Source organism: Schistocerca piceifrons, chromosome 5 (genome assembly GCF_021461385.2).
Source record: "Schistocerca piceifrons isolate TAMUIC-IGC-003096 chromosome 5, iqSchPice1.1, whole genome shotgun sequence".
In the NCBI taxonomy this organism is placed as follows: Eukaryota; Metazoa; Arthropoda; class Insecta; order Orthoptera; family Acrididae; genus Schistocerca; species Schistocerca piceifrons.
Genome location: NC_060142.1, coordinates 577,756,868 through 577,784,371, shown reverse-complemented (window position 1 = coordinate 577,784,371; position 27,504 = coordinate 577,756,868). Strand labels below are relative to the sequence as shown.

Genomic DNA, 27,504 nt, shown 5'->3' with positions numbered 1-27,504 from the left:
TGTTAACATGGAGTATAGAGTTAAGTGTCAGGAAGCCGTTTCTGAAAGTATTTGTATGGAGTGTAGCCATGTATGGAAGTGAAACATGGACGATAAATAGTTTGGACAAGAAGAGAATAGAAGCTTTCGAAATGTGGTGTACAGAAGAATGCTGAAGATTGGATGGGTAGATCATATAACTAATGAGGAGGTATTGAATAGAATTGGGGAGAAGAGGAGTTTGTGGCACAACTTGATTAGAAGAAGGGATCGGTTGGTAGGACATGTTCTGAGGCATCAAGGGATCACAAATTTAGCATTGGAGGGCAGCGTGGAGGGTAAAAAGCGTAGAGGGAGACCAAGAGCTGAATACACTAAGCAGATTCAGAAGAATGTAGGTTGCAGTAAGTACTGGGAGATGTAGAAGCTTGCATAGAATAGGGTAGCATGGAGAGCTGCATCAAACCAGTCTCAGGACTGAAGACCAGAACAACAACAACAACAACAACATACCCCAGTTGTCCAACCCGGGCAAGGGGACCCAGAGTTCAACGTGGAATCCGACGCACGTGTTGTTTGTGGCGATTCGTCACATCGTTGAGAGGTGAAGGCTAGGTTAAAACGAAGCGTGAAAAATCCGTGGTCCGACCGGTATTGGATCCCGCAGAATCTGGGTTTCCAGGCACGCGGTTTACCGCTAAGCCAGTAGGCCGCTTAGACAGTTTATCCAAAGGTTTTGACGAATCGGTTTGCGAGTATTGTAATATGAGACATTTATGGCTGTATCTTTGGCTGCATTGACTTCGGGGTGTAAATGATTTAAACCGTCAATGGATGGTAGACCTTAATATTCGACATAAAGTTCATCTTGATATCTCTAATCGTTCCTGAGAAAAAGAGGTCTTAACATCCACACAGGCAGACAGACATACGGACAACAAAGCGAGCGTTTAAGGGTTCCGTTTTTACCGGTTGAGGTACGGAATCCAAAGATTACTGTGAAACGCAATAACAACACAGAACACATCCGTGTCATAACTGAGCCAAAGTGAACACAATTGAATACGATAACCCCCAAAACTAACACATTCTAATATCTCTCTTCCAAGAACAGACAGAAATGCTGTGAAGGGCACATCCGCTAACTTACCAAGTTCCCCAAGAAGCGATTCGTAAATATCACCCTGCTAGCGAAAAGCGTCCTCTGTTCTTAAGAGTGGGGGAGAGATTGGTTGGCTAACGGAAGTCTCTTACTGCGTTGCAGACAGCTGGGGCTGGAGCGGCCGGAGGCGGGTGCGGGGGCGGAGTCGGTGCCGGAGTCGGAGGCGTGCTCCCTGCTGGGGGGCGGCGCGGCGGAGCGGCTGTGCCGGCTGCACGTGGACCACGTGGCCGCCGCCCGGCGGGCCGCCCGCGCCGCGCTCCAGGAGTGCCAGTGGCAGTTCCGGCAGCGCCGCTGGAACTGCTCCACCGCCCAGGGCTCCAGGACCGTCTTCGGGCCCGTCTCCAGGATCCGTGAGTACCCGCCAGCGTCCGCGTCTCTGGCACTGCAGCCCTCGGTGGGCCCTTCGTGCTCCTTCATCTACAGGGGATCGACAAAAATATGGAAGCACCACAAGAAACGTATGCTTCGACATAAATCTGGATGCTGTTGTGTACATAGTTCCTCGTAGTCAGCGCGTACACAACTTTCCCACTAGAGCGCGCCCCGCTAAGCACAACAGCACAGGCGCAGCGCTCGTCCGTCTCCGCACTACTAGAGACGGACCAAATTCTGCTTCCGCCGATCCGCGTATTAATATGTAACGCAGCCAATGAGATCGCTGCTAACGTAGAACCTTTCCATCTCGCGGATCATACTCGCGCAGTGATACATGAACGTGCCAGGTATTATAATGAGTGTACAGACCTCCGATTAGTCAGTCTGCATTTGTCTCCACCAGTCTGCATTTGTATGCACCAGTCTGTAACAGTCTGCATTTGTCTGCACCAGCCTATAGTCAAGTTTCAGTCTGCGCCTAATAAGATTACCATATTCCTGCAAATAGCCATGAAGATAAATGTATAGACACTTTTGTCAAGTATCAGAGATATATGTGAGAATAAGATTAACGTTTGAATACCAAAGGAACTTCAGATTGTCATTTGTAAATAGCATCCAGAACCAAGTTAAGTAATTTTTATGCTTGTTATTACTTTAATAAATGTGTGTGAAAATTAATCAAGTTCTGTTTAAAGTTGGTCACCGTCAATCTGCTACTCTAAGCGTGCAAGTGGCATTTCTATCTTCTCACCTAACGGCAGAAGGTAAACACGCCACGATAAGACCACGAGACATATTGCTGACACTCGCCTACTTCGTTAGAGCAACAAGTCAAATAATCTGATGGCGTGTGTACTGAAGGTCTTACAGTACGCACACCACACTAACCGAGCCTGCAGATTGCACTGTTCTACGAACGCCACCTATGCGAAATCCCCAGTACATTGCAAATGCCTTTCGTGGTCAGAAATGGAGAAAAAATGGTCGTGTGGCATTGTGGACTGGGGGCCCCATCCGGGGAAGTTCGGCCGCCGGGTTTCAAGTCTTATTTTACGTGATGCCACACTGGGCGACTTGGGGACGGTGGTGAGGAAATGATAATCAGGACGACACAACACATAGTCCACAACCAGTTTCCGGCCTGGACTCGAACACGGGCCCGCTGCACTGTAGGCAAGCACCTTACCACTCAGCTAAGCCGGCTGACTGGTGGTTAGAATTGTGCGCTGTGTGCTTGTGAATGCATTTTACCGGAGGTACCTGAATTACAACGCCCACAAATCGTTGGTGCTCGTGCAGTGAGAGCTTCCGTAACCAAAGTAGACCAAGTGTTTGGTGTCCCAAGAGCTTCAAGAGGTAGCGCATCGAAAATTTATCCACATACAGGGAAAGCGGAAAAGCCTCATCCTCTATGTCACAATGCCAAAGGAAGTGTGTCCTCAGTGATTGTGACTGCGGAACAGAATGCTGGACAGACGAACTCTGTCAGCACCGAAACAACGCGAATGGAGCTCCATTACCTGGAACTGCAGGCCGGGTTGTAATTCCAATGCAAATGCCAGTAATAGGAAAACATGGCGTAGAAGCAATAAAACTTGGACTGCGGACAATGGAAGAAAGATATTTGGTCGGATGAGTTTTGCTTCACACTGTTTCCAATTTCTGACCGAATTTGCGAACCAAGAGTGAAACATGGCGGGAGTTCGTTGATGATTTGGGCAGTCAGATCGTGGTGCTTCATGCCGCCGTGGTTGTTCTGCAAGCTCGCATTACTGCCAAGGGTTATGTGATCATTTTGGTTGATCAGATCCGCCCCGCGGTACAATGTTTGTTGCCCAACAGTAATGTTGAGTTGCAAGAGGACGGGATCCCTGTTCAAACAGCTTCCTCCGTCCAGGACTGGTTTTATGACCACGGGGACGAATTTCGCATGTTCCATGGCTACCACCGTCATCAGATCTCAATATTATTCAGTTTTTGTGGTCTGCTTTTAAGACAAACGTCAGTCATCGCTAACCACATCCATCATCGTTAGCCGGCCGGTGTGTCCGAGCGGTTCTAGGCGCTTCAGTCTGGAGCCGCGCGACCGCTATGGTCGCAGGTTCGAATCCTGCCTCGGGCATGGATGTGTGTGATTTCCTTAGGTTAGTTAGGTTTAAGTAGTTCTGAGTTCTAGGGGACTGACAACCTCAGATGTTAAGTCCCATAGTGCTCAGAGCCATTTGAACCATTTGAACCATCATCGTTACGTGATCTTGCCACTGTTTTGTGAGGACAATGGTGCAAAATTCGCTTGGAAACCATACAGGACCGATATTTATCCGTTCCGAGATGATTAGAGTCTATTTTGAATGTAAACTGGTTTGCTACATCGTATTACGCATTATAATATATTTTATTTTTGAAGTTCCCATGTTTTTGTCCACCTCCTGCGCCTCCATACATAACCAATTGAAAGGCATGTGCTAAAGTCTGATCAGGGAAGATCCAGAAAATAAAGTTGCTAGTTGCCAACTGCAAGGTGGAATGAGTGTAATATCTTTGAGTAGGAGGATCTTTGACTGTTAAGAGAGCCGGGCACGCCCAGTAAAAAACTCAGTAGTCGCAGTTAGGTGCCCAGAGGAAGCAGACGTGTGGTGACAGCTTCAAGGTAGGATTCGCGCTACGCAGTTTTCAGGTTGTACACTGAGCAAACTTTAGCATGATAATGGGAGAAGCTATATAATGATTTCAAAAATGCTTTTTTTTAGATAATGTTCAGAGTCAGGATTTGTATGTCCAAGGTTTGACGCAGTAAGCGTTTTGTAAAATTTTTTGTAAGAGTGATCCGTGCTACAAAAATGTTGGAAATGGTAGTGTTTGTATATGACTTAAATTTTTAACAATATATATATATATATATATTGAGATCAACATTGTGTTTAAATCTAACAGCCTGAATCATAATCCATATCCTTTGCTTGTATTGAATATGAAAATGAGTAGTAAAGTAAAGTTACGCAGTAGATGAAAGAACGCAAAGAAAATGAGGCCTCTATGCAACATATATGTGCAGTTCATGGATTGAAATCGATTTTGGTATAACTAAAGTTATCAGAGTAAAGTTATTTCAAACAACTAATTTTATGCCATTGCACAACTGGTATTACTCAAGTTAAGATATAATATCATTAAGTAAACATCAGGGCCAAAAGTTAATTTTTCAGTATCATCCTAATGCCATTGCACAAACGACATTATTCTCTTAAACTTGACTGCTGAGTCAAATACATGTTTCATTACTGGCAAAATGGAGGAGGGCACGAAACAAGTTCACAGACGCATTCAGATGCAGATCTGTTGAACAATCATTTTGGAACAATTTTATCTATGATAGTTTCACGTTCTGTACGTATGGCCGTTTCCCAAAATTGCTGTGTCGCCCTTTAGTTTTGATATAGGGAAACGCTGCACGAACAGGCACGAAAAGGGTGAGTCGTCAGTTTGGACTATCAACCGCATCAGCGTGCTCTGTCGTACCTCCACGTGCAGCACTCGCGTTCGCCCTCGTGACGATGCTGTAACTGAAAAAAAAAAAAATCGCAACGAGCTCACTGCTGGTGGGGATGAGGAACTATTCCGTCTGTGGTGCCGGTATGGGATCCTGCTTGTGAGGGAAATAGCAGTGGAACTATCGAAGATACGCCAGGAACTTCGTCCACACGACGGGAGAAGATTTTGAATACGTTGTACAAATCATCAGCCCAAAAATCGAAAATCTGGATAGGTAGCTGAAAAAAAAGCAATAACTGTTCGAGAAAAGCTGTCTGTGACGCTGTAGTTTTTTTGTAAGAAGTGATTGATGCACAAGTTTATAGTATCTGGTTAAAATTTCCTGGCTGACTGCCTAACGCGCAACAAGGAACGACGTTTACACCTCACGAAATAAGAGAAGCGAAACAAAGTTTTTCGGGCCCTATAATCCACACGTGTCTGGCTTACCGTGAAATAGCTTCGCGCAACATGTTTCTTGGTAGAGACCACGTTGACACAACGCCGGACTTTGTCTCGTGTAAGTTTGCGCGAGGCTGTTACGTGTAGTGCAAACGAAGCTTAAGATCCTGAATAAAATGTTCTCGGGAACATGTTATCGCCGCGAGACTCTGCATTCGAAGCTTAAGATCCTGTTATCGGTGGTTTACTAATAGTCGATATTAGCAGCTCATTCTCGATGTGTGCGATATCGCTGATATACGAGCGCTCTGGACGTTAAAGGTTCATACCAATGTTCTGTGCGCTTTAGGTCGATGGCGAGCAGCCGAGTGTGACGGTCTGGCTGCGGCCCAGGAGAGCAAATAAAAGCTTAATTTCGAGAAATAGAAAATAATTGTGAAGAATCGTGAGTTAATATCAGTTGAAGAGAGGAGTGATATGTTATTTTTTTTATTTTTTCCCTTTATTGTCATTTCATTCCTCTCGTCACAATACGAGCGAGGGGTCGGCTGTCAGCGGATACAAGTCACCTCTCTTCAGTCATGTAAGAGTAATAATTTCAAAACATTGTATAAATTTATACGCGGTGGTTGACAAAATTAATGATTGACACAATAAAAATACAGATTGTCAGTTGCATAATTTAAAATATAAAAGGCAGATTTGTTGAATAATTAAAATTGTGATACTGATGAAATGTCAAATGAATGTTTCACAGCCGGCCGAAGTGGCCGTGCGGTTAAAGGCGCTGCAGTCTGGAACCGCAAGACCGCTACGGTCGCAGGTTCGAATCCTGCCTCGGGCATGGATGTTTGTGATGTGCTTAGGTTAGTTCGGTTTAACTAGTTCTAAGTTCTAGGGGACTAATGACCTCAGCAGTTGAGTCCCATAGTGCTCAGAGCCAATGTTTCACAAAATGTAAAAGAGACGCGGACATTTGCATAAGTTAAAAAGTAAAATGCCGGTGTGTTTATTGATTAAAATTGAGACATAGACGAGTGAAGTGAGGAATCTACATCTACATCTACATACATAATCCGCAATCCACCATACGGTGAGTGGCGGAGGGTACCTCGTACCACAACTAGCATCTTCTCTCCCTGTTCTACTCCCAAACAGAACGAGGAAAAAATGACTGCCTATATGCCTCTGTACGAGCCCTAATCTCTCTTATCTTATCTTTGTAGTCTTTCTGCGAAATGTAAGTTGGCGGTAGTAAAATTGTACTGCAGTCAGCCTCAAATGCTGGTTCTCTAAATTTCCTCAGTAGCGATTCACGAAAAGAACGCCTCCTTTCCTCTAGAGACTCCCACCCGAGTTCCTGAAGCATTTCCGTGACACTCGCGTGATGATCAAACCTACCAGTAACAAATCTAGCTGCCCGCCTCTGAATTGCTTCTATGTCCTCCCCCAATCCGACCTGATAGGGATCCCAAACGCAAGAGCAGTACTCAATAATAGGTCGTATTAGTGTTTTATAAGCGGTCTCCTTCACAGATGAACCACATCTTCCCAAAATTCTACCAACGAACCGAAGACGACTATCCGCCTTCCCCACAACTGCCATTACATGCTTGTCCCACTTCATATCGCTCTGCAATGTTACGCCCAAATATTTAATCGACGTGACTGTGTCAAGCGCTACACTACTAATGGAGTATTCAGACGTTACAGGATTCTTTTTCCAATCATCTGCATTAACTAGGAGTGGGTGTAGACTGCCAAGGAGAGGGGCATCATGGGAACGTAGCAGTTGGGGTAGTGCGTAAGAGGGTGTTTGTGTGGGCGGACGTTTGCAGAAGGAATTTGGGAGAGTGAAGAGGGGTGCCGTTGCGGACCAAGCCTTATACTGTGTTTACACTAGCAAGTCGCTTGCAGAAGTTATTGCTGCAAGTTTTTGTTATCCGCTTGCAGCTGTGTAGCTGACACTGTTTACATTTACTTACAGTACCACTACCAGTGTCAGCCGAAGTGTAAAATGACAAGTAGGCGAGTGAGATATGCTGCAGCTCTTGTAATTGTAATGCAAATCGCGAAAAATTAAAAGAGAATATTTGGGTTAGAGAGTAGATAATGAGAAGATCGCAAAATGTTGCCTATAATAACCTTTTGCAAGAACTTGGTATCGAGAGCATGGATACATTTGAAAACTTTTGCAGAATGTCCGCAAATGATCTGGAGTATTTGTTGATGTTAATAGTGCTCGTCATATCAAAACGAGACACAAACTTCGGTACTGCTATTTCAGCAAAGGAACGTTTGCTAGTCATTCTATGATTTATAGCTACCGGTGAGCTACGAATAAAGTAGGCATTTCATTTATTTATGTGAAACATACAACCAAAAAAAGTTTGAATTTTGAAATCTTTTCTATGTAGGAGACTCATACAAGTCCCTAATGTGCTTGTTTCATATTCCCGGCAGCACGATTTCTCTGATCGTACTCGATGTATGTAGAGCTATTTTTAACGTCTTGAAAAGCGAAAATTATTTGAAGGTATGTGGAAACATAACAATGAAATTAAATTTTTATTGAAATAAACTGCATTTTACAGAATGATATGCTTATAAAAATGTTTTTTTTTCTAATGCTCATTAAATGGAAAGTGGCAAGCTAATTAAATAGAACATGTAATAATTACACATCGTTTTTTTCTAGACTCCTGAAACAACAATCGAGTGGATCAGGTGGCAAAGTGGTTGTGTCTTCAAGTTATGCTACTTTCTCTGTACTTCTTTCACAGATGTGTCGAATATCGACGAGATTCTTCACTCTATTCTTAAAGTCCCGGATATGCACGTTCCATATTTCGGAGTAGCTTTCCACGGCTTCAATAAAAAATTCTGTATACTGCTTCATCCATTCCCGTTTCTCCTCCATTTCTGAAATCTGTTTGCATATACGTAAGATGGTTGCATAAAATTAAGTCATCACATTAACTAAATGCTGAATATGAGTGTTATGCAGACGACATAATTACGATAACTTGCGCTTCCTCCTTGCAGAAATAGAAATAAATCCTAAAAGCTGCAAGTTACTTGCAGATACTTCTTGCGTGTTGTTCACACCGGAAGCGGAAACGTGCAGCAAGTCACTTCCGCAATAAATTGCTATGGTCGCAAGTCGACCTGGCGATATGTTTACACTCGTAAAATTCGCGGCAAGTTCCTCCGCGCAAGTAAATTGCTGCAATAACTTGCTAGTGTAAACCGAGCATTAGGATGTGGGTGCAGAGGAGTGGAGAGGAAGGAAAGTGATACATATTTGGCAGCCGCTTATAACAGTACGGGGAAAACTAATTTATAGGAGATCGTGATTTAAATCTAGGCTGTTGGCAGAACCACTCTGTCTTCAGGCCACGAGTGGCCTACCGGGACCATCCGACCGCCGTGTCATCCTCATGGAGGATGCGGATAGGAAGGGCGTGGGGTCAGCACACCGCTCTCCCGGTCGTTATGATGGTATTCTTGACCGAAGCCGCTACTATTCGGTCGAGTAGCTCCTCAATTGGCATCACGAGGCTGAGTGCACCCCGAAAAATGGCAATAGCGCGTGGCGGCTGGATGGTCACCCATCCAAGTGCCGGCCACGCCCAATAGCGCTTAACTTCGGTGATCTCACGGGAACCGGTGTATCCACTGCGGCAAGGCCGTTGCCCTGTTGGCAGAAGACCTAAATAAATTATTGTGAAGTAACGAAGTATTCAGTATTTTCCCAGCGCGTTCTTAATGAAAGTGGCTAACATCTAAGTTCGACGACGATGTCCAATAATCACTCACAGATGGCAGGCGGCAATACTAGCAGTGGAGGCTGTATAATGAGTGTGGGGGGGGGGGGGGCGGCGGACGAAAGCCAAGTCGTTGTCGTAATGTGGAAATGGAGCGATTTAACTCACGTACAGAACAGCATGATCATTAGCTTTCGGAAAAAGGTGGAAGCATTTCAGAAACAGCTAAGTTTGTGAACTGCTCGTGTGTCGCTGTGGGACTGTGCATGGGAAAGTGGCGACACCGAAAGCTGGCGCCTGCCCCATGCTCTCCCCTCCTTTTCCCATCCTCTCTGCCCTTTCCCTCGGCAGATCCCGCCTGGCAGTTTTATTCTTCGTCATGTGTGCTCCAAGTGGATTTTATGTGTGTTGTTCCGGAGTGTTTTTGCTACTGTGACCGACTTTTAACCTGTGCATGTCCATTCGGTGTCTTCTCTGAGTTTTGAAGACTCACCAACTGTGTTTTTTAACTTTCTGGTGACTTTTAACTGTCCTCCATGAACGTCTCCGTGTTAGTCTATTTTTTATCACCATTTTTCTGTTTTAAGTTCCCCTTTCTCGCCTTATGTATGTAACATTTTATTCTTATTTTACGTTGTTATGTCACTCGGCTGAAGAGCGGCGGATTGTGCCGCTGACAGCCCTCCCCTGCCCATATGGCGCAGGGGAATGAAATCACAATAAAAGAAGAAAAAAAAAAAAAGCTGGCGCCGAGCCAACTGTGGTGCACCACAAATCATAGATCCCAGGGGTGAGCGTCGGCTTCGGGGATGACTGTTGAGCAACTGACCGCCCAAATCGACCAAGCAGCTACCAACAGCGTTTCCTCAAAGATCGCTCAGCGAACATGGCGACATATGGACCTCGGCAGCAGGCGCCTTGTTCATGCTTACTGCTGTTCATCAGCGACGAAGGGGAAAATCTGCAATACCGCATCTGGACGTTCACTGAGTGGCGACAGGTGGTCTTTTCTGATGAATCACGTTTTAGTCTCAGTCGGACTGAAAACAAACACCCTTTAACAATCGTCAAAAGGGTCCAGGTTGGAAGAAAGAGCGTTATGGTCTGAGCAATGTTTTCGTGGCATTCCCTGTATAATGTCGTCATTATGGAAGGTACAATGGATCAACACAAATATTTATCTACCCTTGGGGACCATTTCCACCCCTACATGCAGTTTGTAACTCCTCAGCGCGATGGCAACTACCAGCAGGACAGTGCAACGTGTCACACAGCTCTCATCGTACACGCGTGGTCCAAAGACAACCGGGATGAGTTTATTGTACTTCCCTGGCCACCATACTCCCAGAATTTAAACCTAGCGGAGAATCTGTGGGATCACCTCGATCGGGCTGTTCGCGCAACGGATCCTGAGCCGAGAAATCTAGCACAGCTGACCACGGTACTGGAGTCGTATACCTGTCGATACCTTCAGCGATTCCCCTCCTGCAAGTCTGGCAGCGGACCGCGCTGTAGTACGTGGCTATTCAGGCTTTCGGCAGGTGTTCGCAAGAATGTGTCTGGACACTGTATAATTGCTCTAAGTGAATTAAACAGTATTCAGACTGAGTGACTTTTATTGTTAGTGAACGGTCGTTAAATATAGTTCCATACAATTAAAAGATGCAGAGCAGAGTATGGCTGTAGGCTGCAGACTTAAAAAAAAAAAAAAAAAAGGAAGAAAAGAGGTATGGCCCTCAACTACGCACCCTCAGACTCAGAGTTGAAATATTAAAGGTTTTGGCTGGTTTCGTTGTCTAGGGTTCAAAAAATGGCTCTAAGCACTGTGAGACTTACATATGAGCTCGTAAGTGCCCTAGACTAACCTAAGGACATCAAACACATCCATGCACGAGGCAGGATTCGAACCTGCGACCGTAGTAGCAGCGCGGTTCCGGACTGAAGCGCCTAGAACCGCTCGGCCACAGCGTCTGGCCGTTGTCTAGGGTTGGGATACTTAGTTGCCGCATTACAAGCCAAACACCGCTGAGTCTACGGTATACAATATGAATATACACATGAATCGAATGGTCGAAGGTTCATATCGCTCGGCAATCGCTAATTTTGAATGTAACATAGAAAGTTATAAATGAAAGATTCCAATTAAATAAAATCTGCAGATACTGTTTTTAACGACTTTAAATGGTGAGTACGATAGCAGAAGTACCTTTAAGAATGCCCGTTTATTACTGCAAAACACTCATTGGTGTCGATGGACCTAAAATTAAGTAAAATATAAGTTGAATAACAGGGAAACAATAGATTCCTACTCCAAGTAATTAGTCATGAACAACAACATAGCTTGCGAGGTATTCACTTCCAAACGCATATTACGCCTTCACTGCAGAAGCCACGGAAATCTCACAAGTCGGCACTGCGAAATATTTCTATCTTCCGCGGTCACGCGCAAACTGCTCCACTCTCCAAGTATTTCCTACAACCGTCCATCGCGCCTCCCCGTCCAGCACCCCCCATGTCCTGTGCGACCCGATGCTCCTCCCCCACTTCCTTAGAATCTCTCCATTGACTTCGGTAGTCGCCTACCGTAATAACGAGCGCTGTGATTCGCTAGAGCGCTCCCGCCATGTCTCCAAGCCAACGCACACTCACAAACATATTGAAACACATACAAAATACTGGATTTACATTTAAATAACTTGAAATTAAATAAATATTCCTACGGCTGGACCATAAACGCGCTCTAACACACATTATTAAATATATAAACAAATTAAATAAACGTATATCAAAGGAATAGACAAAAAGCAGGCCAGTAGCCTAATGTCTCTGTGCTTTCTAAAACACAGTAAATATTTGACCAATTTCTTCATGAATAGTATATATCGGATATAAATAAAGACACAGACGAGTAAATATATTTATAAGCATGCTGCAACCGTTTTTTCGTGTAACTGTGAGTACTTATGGCCTGACGCAATCAATAGCAATCGGCCACTTTGACCTCCAATAACTCATGTACTATTTAAGTTACATGCCTGTAATTCATACCAATTTAGGTTTACACTAATAGCTTTCTAAAGACACATCGATCGACAAAATCGGGTGAACCGTTTAGATTTTGGAAATTCGTTGCTGGGTGTTACTTGTATAATTTACAGCCAGATACTAAACTTTAAATAATAAAGATATTGGAAATCTGATTGCACCATCAGAATCGTCGTGTAGATAATGATATTGTACATGTTTCTTTTTAAGGTATCATGATTCCTCTGGCTATTATTAATTTATACATGAACTGTGAAACGTGTGCCACAATGGTTTCACGAAGTCCGCCATCTTTAGCACTCGCGGCATACAAATCTCCTTCATCGACACAAGCACAGTCCTCGTCACAGCGTCAACGTGGAATCCCCAGCCACACGGTCGGCCTGGACCACGCGCTGGGGCTGCCCCTCTTGCTCCGGCTAACGCTCGGTACCACGTGGTTACTGAGGAGCCCCGGCTAGCCGAGCGGCCCGTGCGGCCACGCCAGTTCCCAACTTAGAATATTTTAAGGCCGCCACAACTCGCCCGTTACCTCACAAGGCAAACGATTTTACAGGACGGTCTCCTCTGTATCTGAGTCTGAAAAACCCCTCTACTCGCCCGGCTACCGATGCTTGAGAATATTTATCAATGGAACTTTTGTATAAAAATATATGAGAGGCTATGTGGCGCGGTGAGAGGGAGCTGGACTACAAAAAAAAATCTGCATTTTATTATTCTTTCAGCATCTTGTCCTTCCACCGATTTCTGTGATTTCTTAAATTTACGGGGCTGTAATCCATTGTGCTCTTTTGCAACGCTTTGTTCCCCTTATATGCTCGTAAATGTTTCTCACTATATTTTGTTCAAATATTTCTCCTCCCACACTACAGCTACGCCATCTACAACAATAACTTTATAACACTGCAGCATGTCTGCAAAACACACAGATATTTGCCCCAACATTAACACTTCAACGATCCATTTTACGTTACTGCGAAATCTGATGAAGGACACTTGGCACTCTAGTTCTAAAAGCAACTAAGAATACACCAGTTCCAACTCATTGTGGTAGCTGGATTTCTTACCTGTTTTTAACAAAATATCCCTGGCTGTAGTCTTTCCAGACTCAAGAAGTGAAAGATTCGTAGCCTATTTCTTGAAACCCATGAACGAAGAGATTTTGGCCATTATTTCGTCTTTATAAGTACGTAGCCGAAATAGTGAAACGCATGGATGTCTGTGTCACTTCACGCTCAACAAATTATCTGGCTGAAGAAGGCTGTATTACATATCTATAGCATATCTATGCACAGATTCTGTAGACATTTTGTCATTTGTAATTATTATATTTTCAGAAAGATTCAAAAATGGGGCTTCATCAGAAGTTCTTAGAAATGAATGCACTTTCCCTTCCCATAAAATATTCCAAGTAACTGGTCTCTCAGACAGTTCCTAGCAATAAAGTCCTGTTCATAACAGTATGTTTGAAATATGTTTGAGATTAATCTTGCACAGGTATACTGTATCTCCAAACCTCGGGGTTTGTAAGCGATTTTTGCTATTTTGTGTTACTCAGCTATTGGGACTGCCGTAGACAACGGGGCTTAGTCTGATAGTGTTTCTTGCCTTCCGGAAGCCATTCTACGCAGTTCGGCGCTGCCTTTAGTGAACCTGATACGAACTAACAGACCGTCTGATCGGATTTGTGATTGGATTCAGTTCCTTACAAATAGAAATCAACTCGTCATTCTTAACAGAGCGAAATCAGCGCTAGCGAAAGTAATTTCGGAGCTGTACCAAGGGCCCCTACTGTTTACAACACACACAAAATGTGTCTAGCAGATAAGGCAACGAGCACCATGACGATGTTCGTGAAGATGTTGTCTGTCAGAAAACTGCAGCGCCAGAAGACTGTAGTGAAATACAGCAGTATCTGTAGAGGACCGAAGACTGCTACAGGGTCTGTCAGCTGGCACTGAACGTGAATGAATGTAACATGGTGCACACGCAAATGGGCAACGAGATCGACTGCTGTTTTACTACGGCACTGTTAAGATTAATAGGGTGCGGCATAAGGAAACGTCATTGATCAAAGAAAATAGCGGCTTACAATACATTTAACTAGGTTTATTTATTGTCAGTCTGGAAAATTTACCAGGTTGAGTTAATAGAAGAGACAGAAATTTGAAACACTGGCCAATTGAGAGAAGGACTCACGCACTGATGATTCTGTACAAACTTAATCACGTATACAGACAGTTCATCCATCCTGGGAATCGAGAATCTGGACTTTTTGTCTGTTAACGATATCGATGCTGGCAAGATATCGGTCCCGGGAATCCCAAGACAGTATCTAAAGTACAGAGGAGTACAGTTTATGTACGTGAAGAGGGAACATTTAATCAAATACTTTTGTGTACATACTAAAACATGACTGCAACTTACATTTTATATTTGCATGCAGTAATATTTTTCTGTTATGCATTTGACGGATGATGAATGCAATGTAAGTTCTGATGGGAGATAGATATCTTTGTTTGATATGACTATAGCCAGATACGGAAGTCAAACATGGACGATAAACAGAAGAGCGGCAGAAGCTTTTGAGATGTGGTGCGGCAGAAGAATTTTGAAGGTTAGATGGTAGATCACGTAACTAACGAGGACGTACTAAATACAACTGGAGAGAAGAGAAATTTGTGGTACAACCTGGCCAGAAGAATTGATCGTTGGTAGGACACATTCTGAGGCATCAAGGGATAACCAATTTAATACTAGAGGGAAGCGTGGTGCATAAAAATCGCGGAGGGAGACGAAGAGATGAATACAGTAGCAGATTCAGAGAAATCCTTTTCCTGCCATTGCCACACTACGTTCATATCCTCCCTACTTCGTCCATCATCAATTATTTTGCTTCCCAAATAGCAACACTCATCTACTACTTTAAGTGTCTCACTGACTAATCTAAATCCCTCAGCATCACCTGATTTAATTTCGGGCAACATATTAGTTCCTCTCGCTAGTTGACCACAACGAGAAAATCATAATTAGAGTCGACCACCAGTAGGTGTTACCACCCAGCATTCGCTAATGGAACAGAGAAGTCTCGATATCGTAGTGGTACCAAAATACCGTCCGCCGTACACCATAACGTGAGTTACGCACTGTAGCTACAGATGTAGACACAGCGACCGAGCTAGAAGGGCTGCTATTTAAACACTGTTCTCGCATCCGAGATGATGGCGGATCCAATGTCAATCCTGCCATTCAGATGTGTTTTCCGTGGTTTCCCGAAATTGCCGTCTTTACGACTCCGTTCTTGATGGGACGCTACATTCATCATCTGTTATCTATCAGTCATCACCGTCATCTCTGACAATATTGAGTGTGGGTCCGCCTTCACGCAAAGCTCTTTTGTTTTATTTATTTTCTTCCCATACTACTTTCACCGACAATACCGCTATCATCAAAAGGTGCTTTCTTTATTCTTATACAAACATTATAAAACATTATTATGTGTGCTCTGTTTGATACCAAATATTGTATTCTGTATTCAGTGTTATAATACCTAATGTACTTTAAGTTACGGCATGTTTTTTAGGTTGGTTGCCGTTGTTTTCGGCATATTTTCTGTATTTTGTTGCCGTTTCTGCGGTATAAACCATTTCATCTGCAACTGTATGAGCAGCTGTTATTAACAGACATTAACAAATATTGGGGATTGTGATAGAGTTGTGGATACAGATTGGATATTCACTGCTTTGTCTTACTTTGTGATGTACTCAAGTTCGCTGGTCGGATTGCACCTACTTTTAAAAGTAATGTTTTAATTTGATTGAAAGCAACTGCAAGCAGATCAACGAACGCGAATCCATGGCAAATTACGTGATGTCCTAGTGCACACCAAAACTGTATCCACAACACTACCACAGTTCCTAATAGTATAGCTCTGGCGCATATGAGTTCACCTTTTCAAATTTGTTAATAACAGCCACTCGTGTATCTGCAGATGACATGCTGTGTGATTGTAAAACTATTCACAGGATACAATATTTGGAACAAAACGGTACGCATTTAATCATGTTTATAACGATGCTAATTTCACGTCTTTGAAAAAAAAACTAAAAATAAAGAACCTCTGATGATGGCGATATTGCCTCTGAAACTAGTTTGAGAACAAAACAAATAAAACAAAAGTGTTTTACATCAAGGCGGACTCACAGTTCCCATTGTCGTTTTTATGCAAACACTGAGCAATTCAAAAGTTTCGAGATAAAATGACCAGCATCTTTATCATCAGACAGGAATTAGAACTCGCTCCACCTTGGTATAAGTCATATTTACCCAATTACTCAGCTGCGACGAGAGGGCAGTTCCGCAGGCAACATCTCAACAGCGTTCGCTCTTACAAAATAATTCAGCGTGCCTACTTGGGCTTTCTTGACTTCATTTGGTTGCCTGATAGGCGCACGGGTAAATCAGAAAGTCCGCATTAAGGACTGGAGCTCATAACATATCCCTGCACGGAATGTGGTCGTATACCTGTCCGATATCCGTAGAATAAGACTCTCCTTTTGAGCGGATGTATGTGTAATTTTATTCTGATTACGTAAGTGCCTTCCTTTTATTATATTCGTATGATGTAGGCCAACAATGTGCAGGTGTCGCTCGTAACCGAGTCTTGTTATAAATAATGTTACCTCTTACTATTAGATGCATGTAGCAAGAGTAACAACACGGACCACATAACATGTTGCAGTGATAAACCGGAATGAATGGATAGGGGGGATACATTCGGAGTTGTGAGCAGGGGAGATGCAGCCACTAATGCGCGCTCATTCCTTACCGTGTCGGCGAGAAAGGTCTCGAGGAATGCTGGAAGGGAATTAAGGACTGCGAGCGGCCCTATAGGCCGCGGTGTCGGCGCTAGAGGCGCGCGAGCGTGGGTGGGCAATTAGCGTCTCGCCTGGCGCCACTAAATCACCGCCAGTCTGAGTAATGGCGCCAGCCGGCGCGCCGGGTAGCCTGCCCACAGGGGCTGTTCCAGGCTAATCAACAGGCAGTGGGGATTAGCGCTACGCGTCAGGGGAAGTGAGCGGCACAAGAAGACCAATCTGACGTCCTTCTCAGAACCTCTGTAAGCGGAATATTGTCGAAAAGCTTACAAGAAACCTGCGGAAGTCAGCAATCAAACCGTTCGTATAGAGTATTTCTGGAAAAAGCCGGTACTACTATCATCGCTAAAAGCTAGCAGTCTTTCCTATGTCCTGTCAATACTTGCTAAACATAAGTCTGCCTGATAGCTTTCCCGCAGTCCCAGTTAAGCGACTGGATTCGTGGTTTCCTGTCACAGAGGTCACAATTCGCAGTAACTCACGGAAAATCATCGAGTATAACGGAAGCAATTTCTGACGTTCCCCAAGACAATATTATAGACCCTCTATTCTTCCTAATCTGTATAAACGATTTCGGAAATAATCTGAACAGCCGTGTTAGTTTGGTTGCAGATGATGCTCTCATTAAACGTCTTGTAACGTCATCAGATGATCAAAACAAATTGCAAAACGATTTAGAAGAGATGCTGTATGGTGAGAAAACTGACAATTGAACCTAAATAATGAAAAGTGTGAGATCATCCACGTGAGTGGTAAAAGGAGTCCCTCAAACATTTTTATTTTATTTTATTTACATGTCAAGTTCCGTAGGACCAAATTCAGGAGCAAATGTCCAAGGTCATGGAACGTGTCAGTACATGAACTTACAACATAAAAGTAATAACAGATAAAAATAAATGTTCATGAACCTGAAAGAAAATCAGTCCGTAAGTTTAGGCAAACGCTATCAGCAATACAATGAGAATCAGCTTAATTCTTCAAGGAACTCCTCGACAGAATAGAAGGAGTGACCCATGAGGAAACTCTTCAGTTTCGATTTGAAAGCGCGTGGATTACTGCTAAGATTTTTGAATTCGAGTGGCAGCTTATTGAAAATGGATGCAGCAGTATACTGCACACCTTTTTGCACAAGAATTAAGGAAGTCCGATCCAAATGGAGGTTTGATTTCTGCCGAGTATTAACAGAGTGAAAGCTGCTTATCGTTGGAAATAAACTAATATTGGTAACAAGAAACGACAATAAGGAATACACATATTGAGAGGCCAATGTCAAAATACCCAGGCTCGTGAACAGAGGTCGACAGTAATGAACACGGTTCGGCAAGAGGTTCGTGAAATTACACCACTTATTGCCCGAACCGCACGTTTCTGAGCCAAAAATATCCTTCTAGAATGGGAAGAGTTACCCCAAAACATAATACCATACGACATAAGTGAATGAAAATAAGTAAAGTAGACTAATTTACGTGTCGAACTATCACTCACTTTCGATACCGTTCGAATAGTGAAAATGGCAGTATTAAGTCTTGGAACAAGATCCTGAACATGGGCTTTCCACGACAGCTTACTATATCTGAACACCTAGGAATTTGAAATGTTCAGTTTCACTAATCATATGCCCGTATTGTGAGATTACAACGTCACGTTTTGTTGAATTGTGTGTTAGAAACTGTAAAAACTGAGTCTTACTGTGATTTAACGTTAGTTTATTTTCTACAAGCCATGAACTGAGGTCATGTACTGCACTACTTGAAACCGAGTCAATGTTGCACACAACATCCTTTACTACCAAGCTAGTGTCATCAGCAAACAGAAATATTTTAGAGTTACCCATAATACTAGAGGGCATATCATTTATATAAATAAGGAACAGGAGCGGCCCCAACACTGATCCCTGGGGCACCCCCCACTTGACAGATCCCACATCACAGCCGTTATCAACATTATGAATAATGACCTTTTGCTGCCTGTTGCTAAAATAAAAGGTGAACCAATTTTGAGCTACTCCCCTTATTCTGTAATCCCAACTTCTGGAGCAATATTGTGAGATCAACACAGTCAAATGCCTTTGTTAAATCAAAAAATACGCCAAGCGTTCGAAACTTTTTGTTTAGCCCATCCAGTACCTCACAGAGAAAAGAGAATATAGCATTTTCAGTTGTCAAACGACTTCTAAAGCCGAACTGCACATTTGATAGCAAATCGTGTGAAATAAAATTATCAATTAACCTTACATACACAGCCTTTTCGACAACTTTCGCAAACACTGATGGCATAGAAATAGGTCTAAAATTATCTACATTATCCCTTTCTCCCTTTTTATAAAGCGGCTTTACTACTGAGTACTTTAATCGCTCAGAAAACTGACCATTCCTAAAGGAAAAATTATAAATATGGCTAAATACAGGGCTAACATGTGCAGCACAGTACTTTAATATTCTACTAGACACTCCATCATAACCATGAGAGTCCTTAGTCTTCAGTAATTCAATTATTGACTCAATCTCCGTCTTGTCTGTATCACAGAGGAGTATTTCAGGCGTAAATCTCGGAAAGGCATTTGCTAAGAAATTTATATGATTTCCTGTAGAAACTAAATTTTTATTTAATTCACTAGCAATGCTCAGGAAATGCTTGTTAAATACTGTACATATATCTGATTTATCAGTAACAGAAATATTATTACTGCGAACTGACTTTATATCATCAACCTTGTGTTGCTGACCAGACACTTCCTTCACAACTGACCATATGGCTTTAATTTTATCCTGTGAATTAGCTATTCTATTTGCATACCACATACTTTTTGCCTTGCTAATAACATTTGTAAGCACCTTACAATACTGTTTGTAATGGGCTACTGTAGCTTGATTGTGACTACTTGTAACATTTTGATATAATTCCCGCTTTGTTCTACATGATATCCTTATCCCACTAGTCAGCCAACCGGGCTGTCCATTACTGCTAGTACCACGTTTAGAATGTTCTAATGGAAAGCAACTCTCAAAGAGCATGAGAAATGTGTGATGGAAAGCATTGTATTTATCATCTATATTATCGGCACTATAAACATCTTGCCACTCTTGTTCCTTGACAAGTTTTGAAAAACTCTCTATTGCTGTTGGATTAACTTTCCTACGTAGTTTGTAATTAAATACGACATTGGTTTGCGTACAAAAACATTTTAGTGTTGAAATTTGTGCACCATAGTCTGAAAGGCCATTCACCCTTTTACTAACAGAATGCCCATCTAGTAATGAAGAATGAATAAAAATATTGTCTATGACTGTGCTACTGTTCCCCTGCACCCTAGTTGGAAAAAACACAGTTTGCATCAGATCATATGAATTTAGGAGATCTACCAACATCCTTTTTCTTGCACAATCATGTACAAAATTAATATTGAAGTCTCCACATATAACTACTTTCTGGTACTTCCTACAAAATAAATCAAGAACCCTCTCTAGCTTAAGCAAAAATGCTCTGAAGTCGAGTTAGGGGACCTATAAACAACAGCAATTAGAAGTTTAGTTTCACTAAATTCAACTAATGCTGCACAACTTTCAAATATCTGTTCAGTGCAGTGTCGTGGTACGTCTATGGACTCAAATGAAATACTGTTTTTTTACGTACAGAGCCACTCCACCACCCCGCAAGGAACTCCTTGAGAAACAGCCAGCTAATCTGTAGCCTGGTAAAGGAAGCCTCTGAATTATCAAATTATTTAAGTGGTGTTCTGATATACCAATAATTTCAGAGTTAACATCTATTAGCAGTTCACTAACTTTATCTCTAATACCTCTTATATTTTGATGAAATATGCTAATTCCTTCTCTACTTGGAAACATTACATCCTCTGGAGGTGAGCCCTTAGTTAGGGGCACTTCCTTTAAGCAGGTATACTTATCAGCTAACTTCAGTCTAAAAAAAGGTGCAGCTCTAACACTAACTACTACAGGAATTTTTCCATGAGTAATACCACTACCACCACATCGGTTTCACGATAAATCAGTCGAATCTAAAGGCCATAAATTCAACTAAATACCTAGGAATTATAATTACGAACAACTTAAATTGCAAAGAACACATAGAAAATGTTGAGCGGTAGGCGAACCAAAGACTACGTTTTTTGGCAGAACACTTAGGAAATGTAACAGATCTACTAAAGAGACTGCCTACATTACGCTTGTCTATCTTCTTTTGGAGTAATGCTGCACGGTGTAGGGTCCTTATCAGAAAGGACGGAGTACGTCGAGAAAGTTCAAAGAAGGGCAGCACGCTTTTTACCTAGAAGTAGGGGAGAGAGCGTCACGGACATGATACAGAATTTGGGGTGGACATTATTAAAACAAAGGCGTTTCTCGTCACGAAATTTCAATCACCAATTTCTTCCTCCGAATGCGAACATATTTTGTTGGCGCCGACCTACATAGGGAGAAACAATCATCATAATAACGGAAATCAAAGCTCTCACGGATAGATACAGGAGTTGGCTTTTTCAGCGCTCTGTTCGCGAGTGGAATAACAGAGAATTATCGTGAAATTGGTTCGATGAATCCTGTACCAGGCACCTAAGTGTGATTTGCAGAGTAGCCGTGTAAATGTAGATGTAGTTGTATATGTGCTGACTGCGAACTAGGTATCAGAGATTATTCCTACTGGGAGGCGTAATTAACTCCAAACTTTTGCTTCATCACAGTGGACACGATGGATGCTAGTATGTATGTTGAATCGGCAGCTGCTAAAATCACAAGATAGATTCCTCTGTAATTTCAAAATTATTGTATGCAGTAAAAGTGAAGATATCTGTTGGAAGTAATCATCACAGTACATGTTACGTACGCTTCATAGAAAATGTTGTGTTATTATGATATGGACCTACAAGGTTCGAATAGTTTGCACTGGAGGTGGTCACACAGTGACTGAAATCGATCTGTAAACAAAGGATTTCAATGTTTACAAACGATGCTGCCATTTATTCAAAATACAGGGTTATTCTGAATGATGGATCTATTTTCAAAACTTCGTATTTATCCAAATCCAAAATGAACATACTTTATATCAATGAAAAGAGGAAGTTTTTTCATAATGTTTGATATCAGTTTAATAATTTGTAATTAATTAGTTTTTAATAATTATAAATGTGATAAATGTTATCAATGTTGAATGTGGCCACCGTTGGCTGCACGGCAAACATCGACACGGTAGCCAAACTCGTCTCAAGCACGCCAAAGCGTATCTGCCGTTACTGAGTGCACGGCAGCAGTGCCGGTTCCGCAGATCGTTCAGAGTGGTTGGTGGAGGCGGGGTGTAAACAGCTTCCTTCACTTAACCCCATAAGAAATAGTCGCAGGGTGTGAGATCAGGAGATCTCGGTGACCAGAATTGCAGAGCCAGGTCCTCAAATCCCCTGCGACCGATCCAGCGCTGAGGAAGGGAGTCATTCAAAAAGCCTCGCACATCACGGTGCCGATGGGGCGGAGCTCCATCCTGTTGGAAAATGACGTTCTGGGAACCTTTCATAACTTGAGGGAACAGCCATTGTTCCAACATGTCCAGGTACGTGAATCCCGTTACACTTCTTTCCGCGAAGAAAAATAGTCCATAAACCTTTGTGTGCGATGAGGCACAGAACGCATTGATCTTCGGTGAGTCTCTTTCGTGTTGCAATGGTGAAGCGGATTTTCGAAACACCATATGCGAACATTGTCTATTGACTTTTCCACTAAGATGGAACGTCGCTTCATCGCTAAAAAGTACACGCTGTAGAAGTGCGTCATCATGCACAGTTGCTAGCACATACACAAAATGAGAGACGCTTCTCTTTGTCATTGGGGTTGAGAACCTGCAACTTGTAATCGGTAGGGCTTATACAGCAAACGCCGTCTCAGAACTTTCCGTAAGGTTGGTTGCGGTACTCCAGTTTCTCGACTGGCTCTATTGGTAGACTTATGGGACTGTGCACAAAGCTTTCTTGAATCTGGGACATCATCCTCTGACACACGCGGTTGGCCTGTGATTTTTCCTTTGCACACACTCCCAGTCTGTTCAAATTGCTTAAACCAACGGCTAAAGCTTTTGCAAGTAGGTGGTTGAATACCGAATTTGGTACGAAATGGCCGCTGCACTGAAATTTGCGACTCACTTTTCGAATATTAAACAACGCAGAAAACCTTCTGCTCCATTGTCGACATGTCACTCACAACAGACAGTGAAACGGAATGACGGCCCTATTACCGCGTAAACTCTACCGGCCGCTTCTGAAACCATCACCGCCCGCCCACCGCTGCCCTCCCAAAACTCTGAAATTTTCTTTTTTCATTGGTACAAGCTTGTTCATTTTGGATTTGTACGTGAATACATACGAATTTTTTAAAATGGTCCATCATTTAGAATAACCCTGTATATTGATAGTAACAAGGTCGTCTTGCACACGGTTCCCAATAGAATTGGACATCAACAACCACCTTTGTTATGTTACCCAATGTTGAGTTTAGGGTTTACGAACACGTATTGCACCCAACACCAATCTTACGGAGACACGTGTGCCAGGTGGTCGAAAACGTGAAGTCGGTTGTCTCGCCAGGGAGATCCGGTTGGGCCGCCAGCGGACCAGGTGAGCTCCCAGCTGGGGCGGTCCCCTACAGAGACACCCTCCCCCTGCCATCGCTCACGCCCACGTAACGACTCGGCGACAACGACGGCGATCCGTCAGTCCACACCCTCTCTCAGCGGCCCCCTCGCACAATAGCCGGCCATTTGCTCTCTCCTCTAACAGCAGCTTGCAGTCGGCATCAGACGTCACCGGGACACAGCCTCTCTCAACCCCCTCTCACCCCCCCCCCCCCTCAAACCAGATCTCATAATTCGCACTTCCGCGGGCTATTTTCGCCGGCTGAGTGATTTTACCGCCTGCCTTTGACGCTGGCAGGCGTGAACGCGCAATCAGCGGCTAGACGGGCTTTCAGGCCCGGCGGCGAGGTGTCCGCCCAGGGCGGCGATCGCGCACAAAACCGCCTCCCCGCTTCCCTCGCGCTCTGCCCACTTAGGCGGCCCTCTGACGGCGGACCCATTGTGTGCCTTTGCCGCCAGCACAAAGCCCCTCGCATTCCCATTTGTGCCTTTCGCGCCAGCAAGAAGACACCGAACCACAGTAACTGAAGAGCCCATTTCGAATACCTAATGTTTGTCGTTTTATCAGACTACCGCGTTTCGGATCGTCCTTTCAAAGAATGGACGATCAGCCTATTACTCTTTACTCCACGAAATGGTCTTTACCTGAAATGGATCAGGTATGTGAAAGAATGAATCCGAGCCACAAACTGCACTCGCTCACGCAAATAATCCGACAGCGTGTCCAAACCTTTCCTTTTACTGTGTATTTGTCACTCATACATGTAGAATTTTAGAATATGTTTTTCGCTCGCGTATCATGTCATTTCTGGAAACCCAAAATCTACTCGGTAGGAATCGACATAGATTCCGGATACAGCGATCATGTGAGACCCAACTCGCTTTATTTGTTCATGAGACGCAGAAAATATAAGATACAGGCTCCCAGGTAGATGCCATTTTCCTTGACTTCCGGAAGGCGCCCGCACAAAGTAAGAGCCTACGGAATATCAGACCAGCTGTGTGACTGGATTGAAGAGTTTTTAGCAAACAGAACACAGCATGTTGTTCTCAATGGAGAGACGTCTACAGACGTTAAAGTAACCTCTGGCGTGCCACAGGGGAGTGTTATGGGACCATTGTTTTTCACAATATATATAAATGACCTAGTAGATAGTGTCGGAAGTTCCATGCGGCTTTTCGCGGATGATGCTGTAGTATATAGAGAAGTTGCAGCATTAGAAAATTGCAGCGAAATGAAGGAAGATCTGCAGCGGATAGGTACTTGGTTCAGGGAGTGGCAACTGACCCTTAACATAGACAAATGTAATATAATGCGAAACCATAGAAAGAAGGATCCTTTATTGTATGATTATATGATAGCGGAACAAACACTGGTAGCAGTTACTTCTGTAAAATATCTGGGAGTATGCGTGCGGAACGATTTGAAGTGGAATGGTCATATAAAATTAATTGTTGGTAAGGCGGGTGCCAGGTTGAGATTCATTGGGAGAGTCCTTAGAAAATGTAGTCCATCAACAAAGGAGGTGGCTTACAAAACACTCGTTCGACCTATACTTGAGTATTGCTCATCACTATGGGATCCGTACCAGGCCGGGCTGACAGAGGAGATAGAGAAGATCCAAAGAAGAGCTGCGCGTTTCGTCACAGGGTTATTTGGTAAACGTGATAACGTTACGGAGATGTTTAGCAAACTCAAGTGGCACACTCTGCAAGAGAGGCGCTCTGCATCGCGGTGTAGCTTGCTGTCCAGGTTTCAAGAGGGTACCTTTCTGGATGAGGTATCGAATATATTTCTTAGCTCTACTTATATCTCCCGAGGAGATCACAAATGTAAAATTAGAGGGATTCGAGCGCGCACGGAGGCTTTCCGGCAGTCGTTCTTCCCGCGAACCATATGCGACTGGAACAGGAAAAGGAGGTAATGACAGTGGCACGTAAACTGCCCTCCGCCACACACCGTTGGGTGACTTGCGGAGTAGAAATGTAGATGTAGATACTGGGCTATTCAGCTGCCCCTACAAATGTCGTTCTAGGCAAACCGCAATGACATACCTGGCCTTCAAAAACCACGTGTGACTTTTGCTTAATTCTCGCTCGCTGCGCCAAACTATTTGTCCTACAGAAAAAAATGAGGAGAATATTTTTGTAGAAATTACAATTTAGTTAAATTTTGTACTGGGATACATTTTCGCTGGGGGCCACAGATTTTGAGTTATTCAAAAAGAACGTACAAAAGTGACATTCAAACCCAGTCCACCCCACACTACTCCTCAACAAACAGGATTTTTAGTATGTTGTTCGTAGCACTCCCTCCTAACACTGTACAAAAATTTTTCGACTATGCGAACTATTCCCCGATGTTCGACCTTTCTTGGTCTCTATTGATTGGGCTATTACGTCACCAGTCTAAACGGCTATTTCCTTAACATTATCATTTCAAAGTTCCAGTAAGGGTAATGAAAGAAAAAACGACTTTTGTAAACGTTACGTTAAAACTGTTTACTTTGACAATTCGATCCAGACTTACCCTTACAAGAACAGTAGTTTCGCAGTCTGCAGGCCCGACGAATACGACGCTGTAATTGTTAATTTTATGCTGTTAAAATTCACAAAATTGTAATATCAAATTTACACAAGCGTCAATTTTACAATTTGTAAATATTCGACTAAGACGATGGCGTAATAAGCTCAGTTAGTGAAGACCAAGAAAGGTCTAATGTGTGAAATAATTCGTGCAGTCACAAATATTTGTAGGAGGGAATACCATTAACAACAACTAGAAATCCTGACCGTTGGGGCTGAGACTGGGAGTAAGGGTTGCGTTTGAAGATTTCCTTTGTACGTTTTTCTTGAATAACACGAAACCTACGGCCTCTAGTGAAAACATATTCCAGTAAAAAATTCGACTATATTAACTTTTCTACAAAGAGGTCCTGATCACTTTTTCTGTAGGACTAATAGTTTGCGCGTAGCGAACGAGAGAATATGAAAATCTCTGGGGTGGTTACTGAAGGCCAGACATAATATTTCGGGTTGCATAAAACGAAAACGCTAGTGGCCGCTTAGTAACCCTCTACATCTGGAAATTTCTATATACTGTTTGATAGCTGGTACTTCTTAATGTACAAAGTTAAGGTTTTTTCCCTACCGTTTGTGGAGGGGTGAGAGGGAAAATATCAGTGTGCTTCTATACGATCTGTTATTAGTACGCTTTCATCTCCACTATATCTGCTAATTTGATAAACGTGGTGCTTGAGAATATTCTTAGTTTCCACGTTATTTCAAAAGCTTGCCATTTCCTGCTGGAACCAGATTGTGTAAAATTGTTCTGAATGCTCTGAGGAAAAATATTTTTAAAATATTGACAGTTTTATAATGGCTCAGATACGAAATATGTTAATAGTAAGCTGAAGGAATGGATGGAATAAATGAAGAGTGAAATAAAGTTCGGAGACACTTTCTCTCAACTCACACCCCTGCATGTTACTAACATATCCTAGCAATGGTGTGAAATCCCTATCTGAAGTGCTCTTTTTGTCCAAAAATGGCGTTAGCAGTGGAAGCGGTAATTGCAGAAGCACTAGTGTTTCGAATAGTGCATGCAAAACTGCAAAGGGTAACAAGAGAAACAATGTCAAGTTTTCAATTCTCATGGGAAACATTGACTTTCATCCTACGACTACACCCGTGTGCCCAGAGCCCCAGAGTCATTTCGCCCTAATCCTGC

At 43.1% G+C, this 27,504-nt stretch overlaps 1 protein-coding gene across 1 annotated transcript in view; it reads left to right on the top strand.

Annotated features, from left to right (window-relative positions):
* The first annotated feature begins 1,099 nt into the window (after positions 1 to 1,099).
* LOC124799148 (protein Wnt-5b-like) overlaps positions 1,100 to 27,504 on the top strand; it is a 291,425-nt gene continuing 265,020 nt past the window's right edge. The window contains exons 1-3 of the mRNA XM_047262686.1: positions 1,100 to 1,104; positions 1,244 to 1,268; positions 1,299 to 1,491. Of these exons, the coding sequence (XP_047118642.1) occupies positions 1,100 to 1,104; positions 1,244 to 1,268; positions 1,299 to 1,491 (223 nt within the window). The remainder of the gene's footprint in view (positions 1,105 to 1,243; positions 1,269 to 1,298; positions 1,492 to 27,504) is intronic.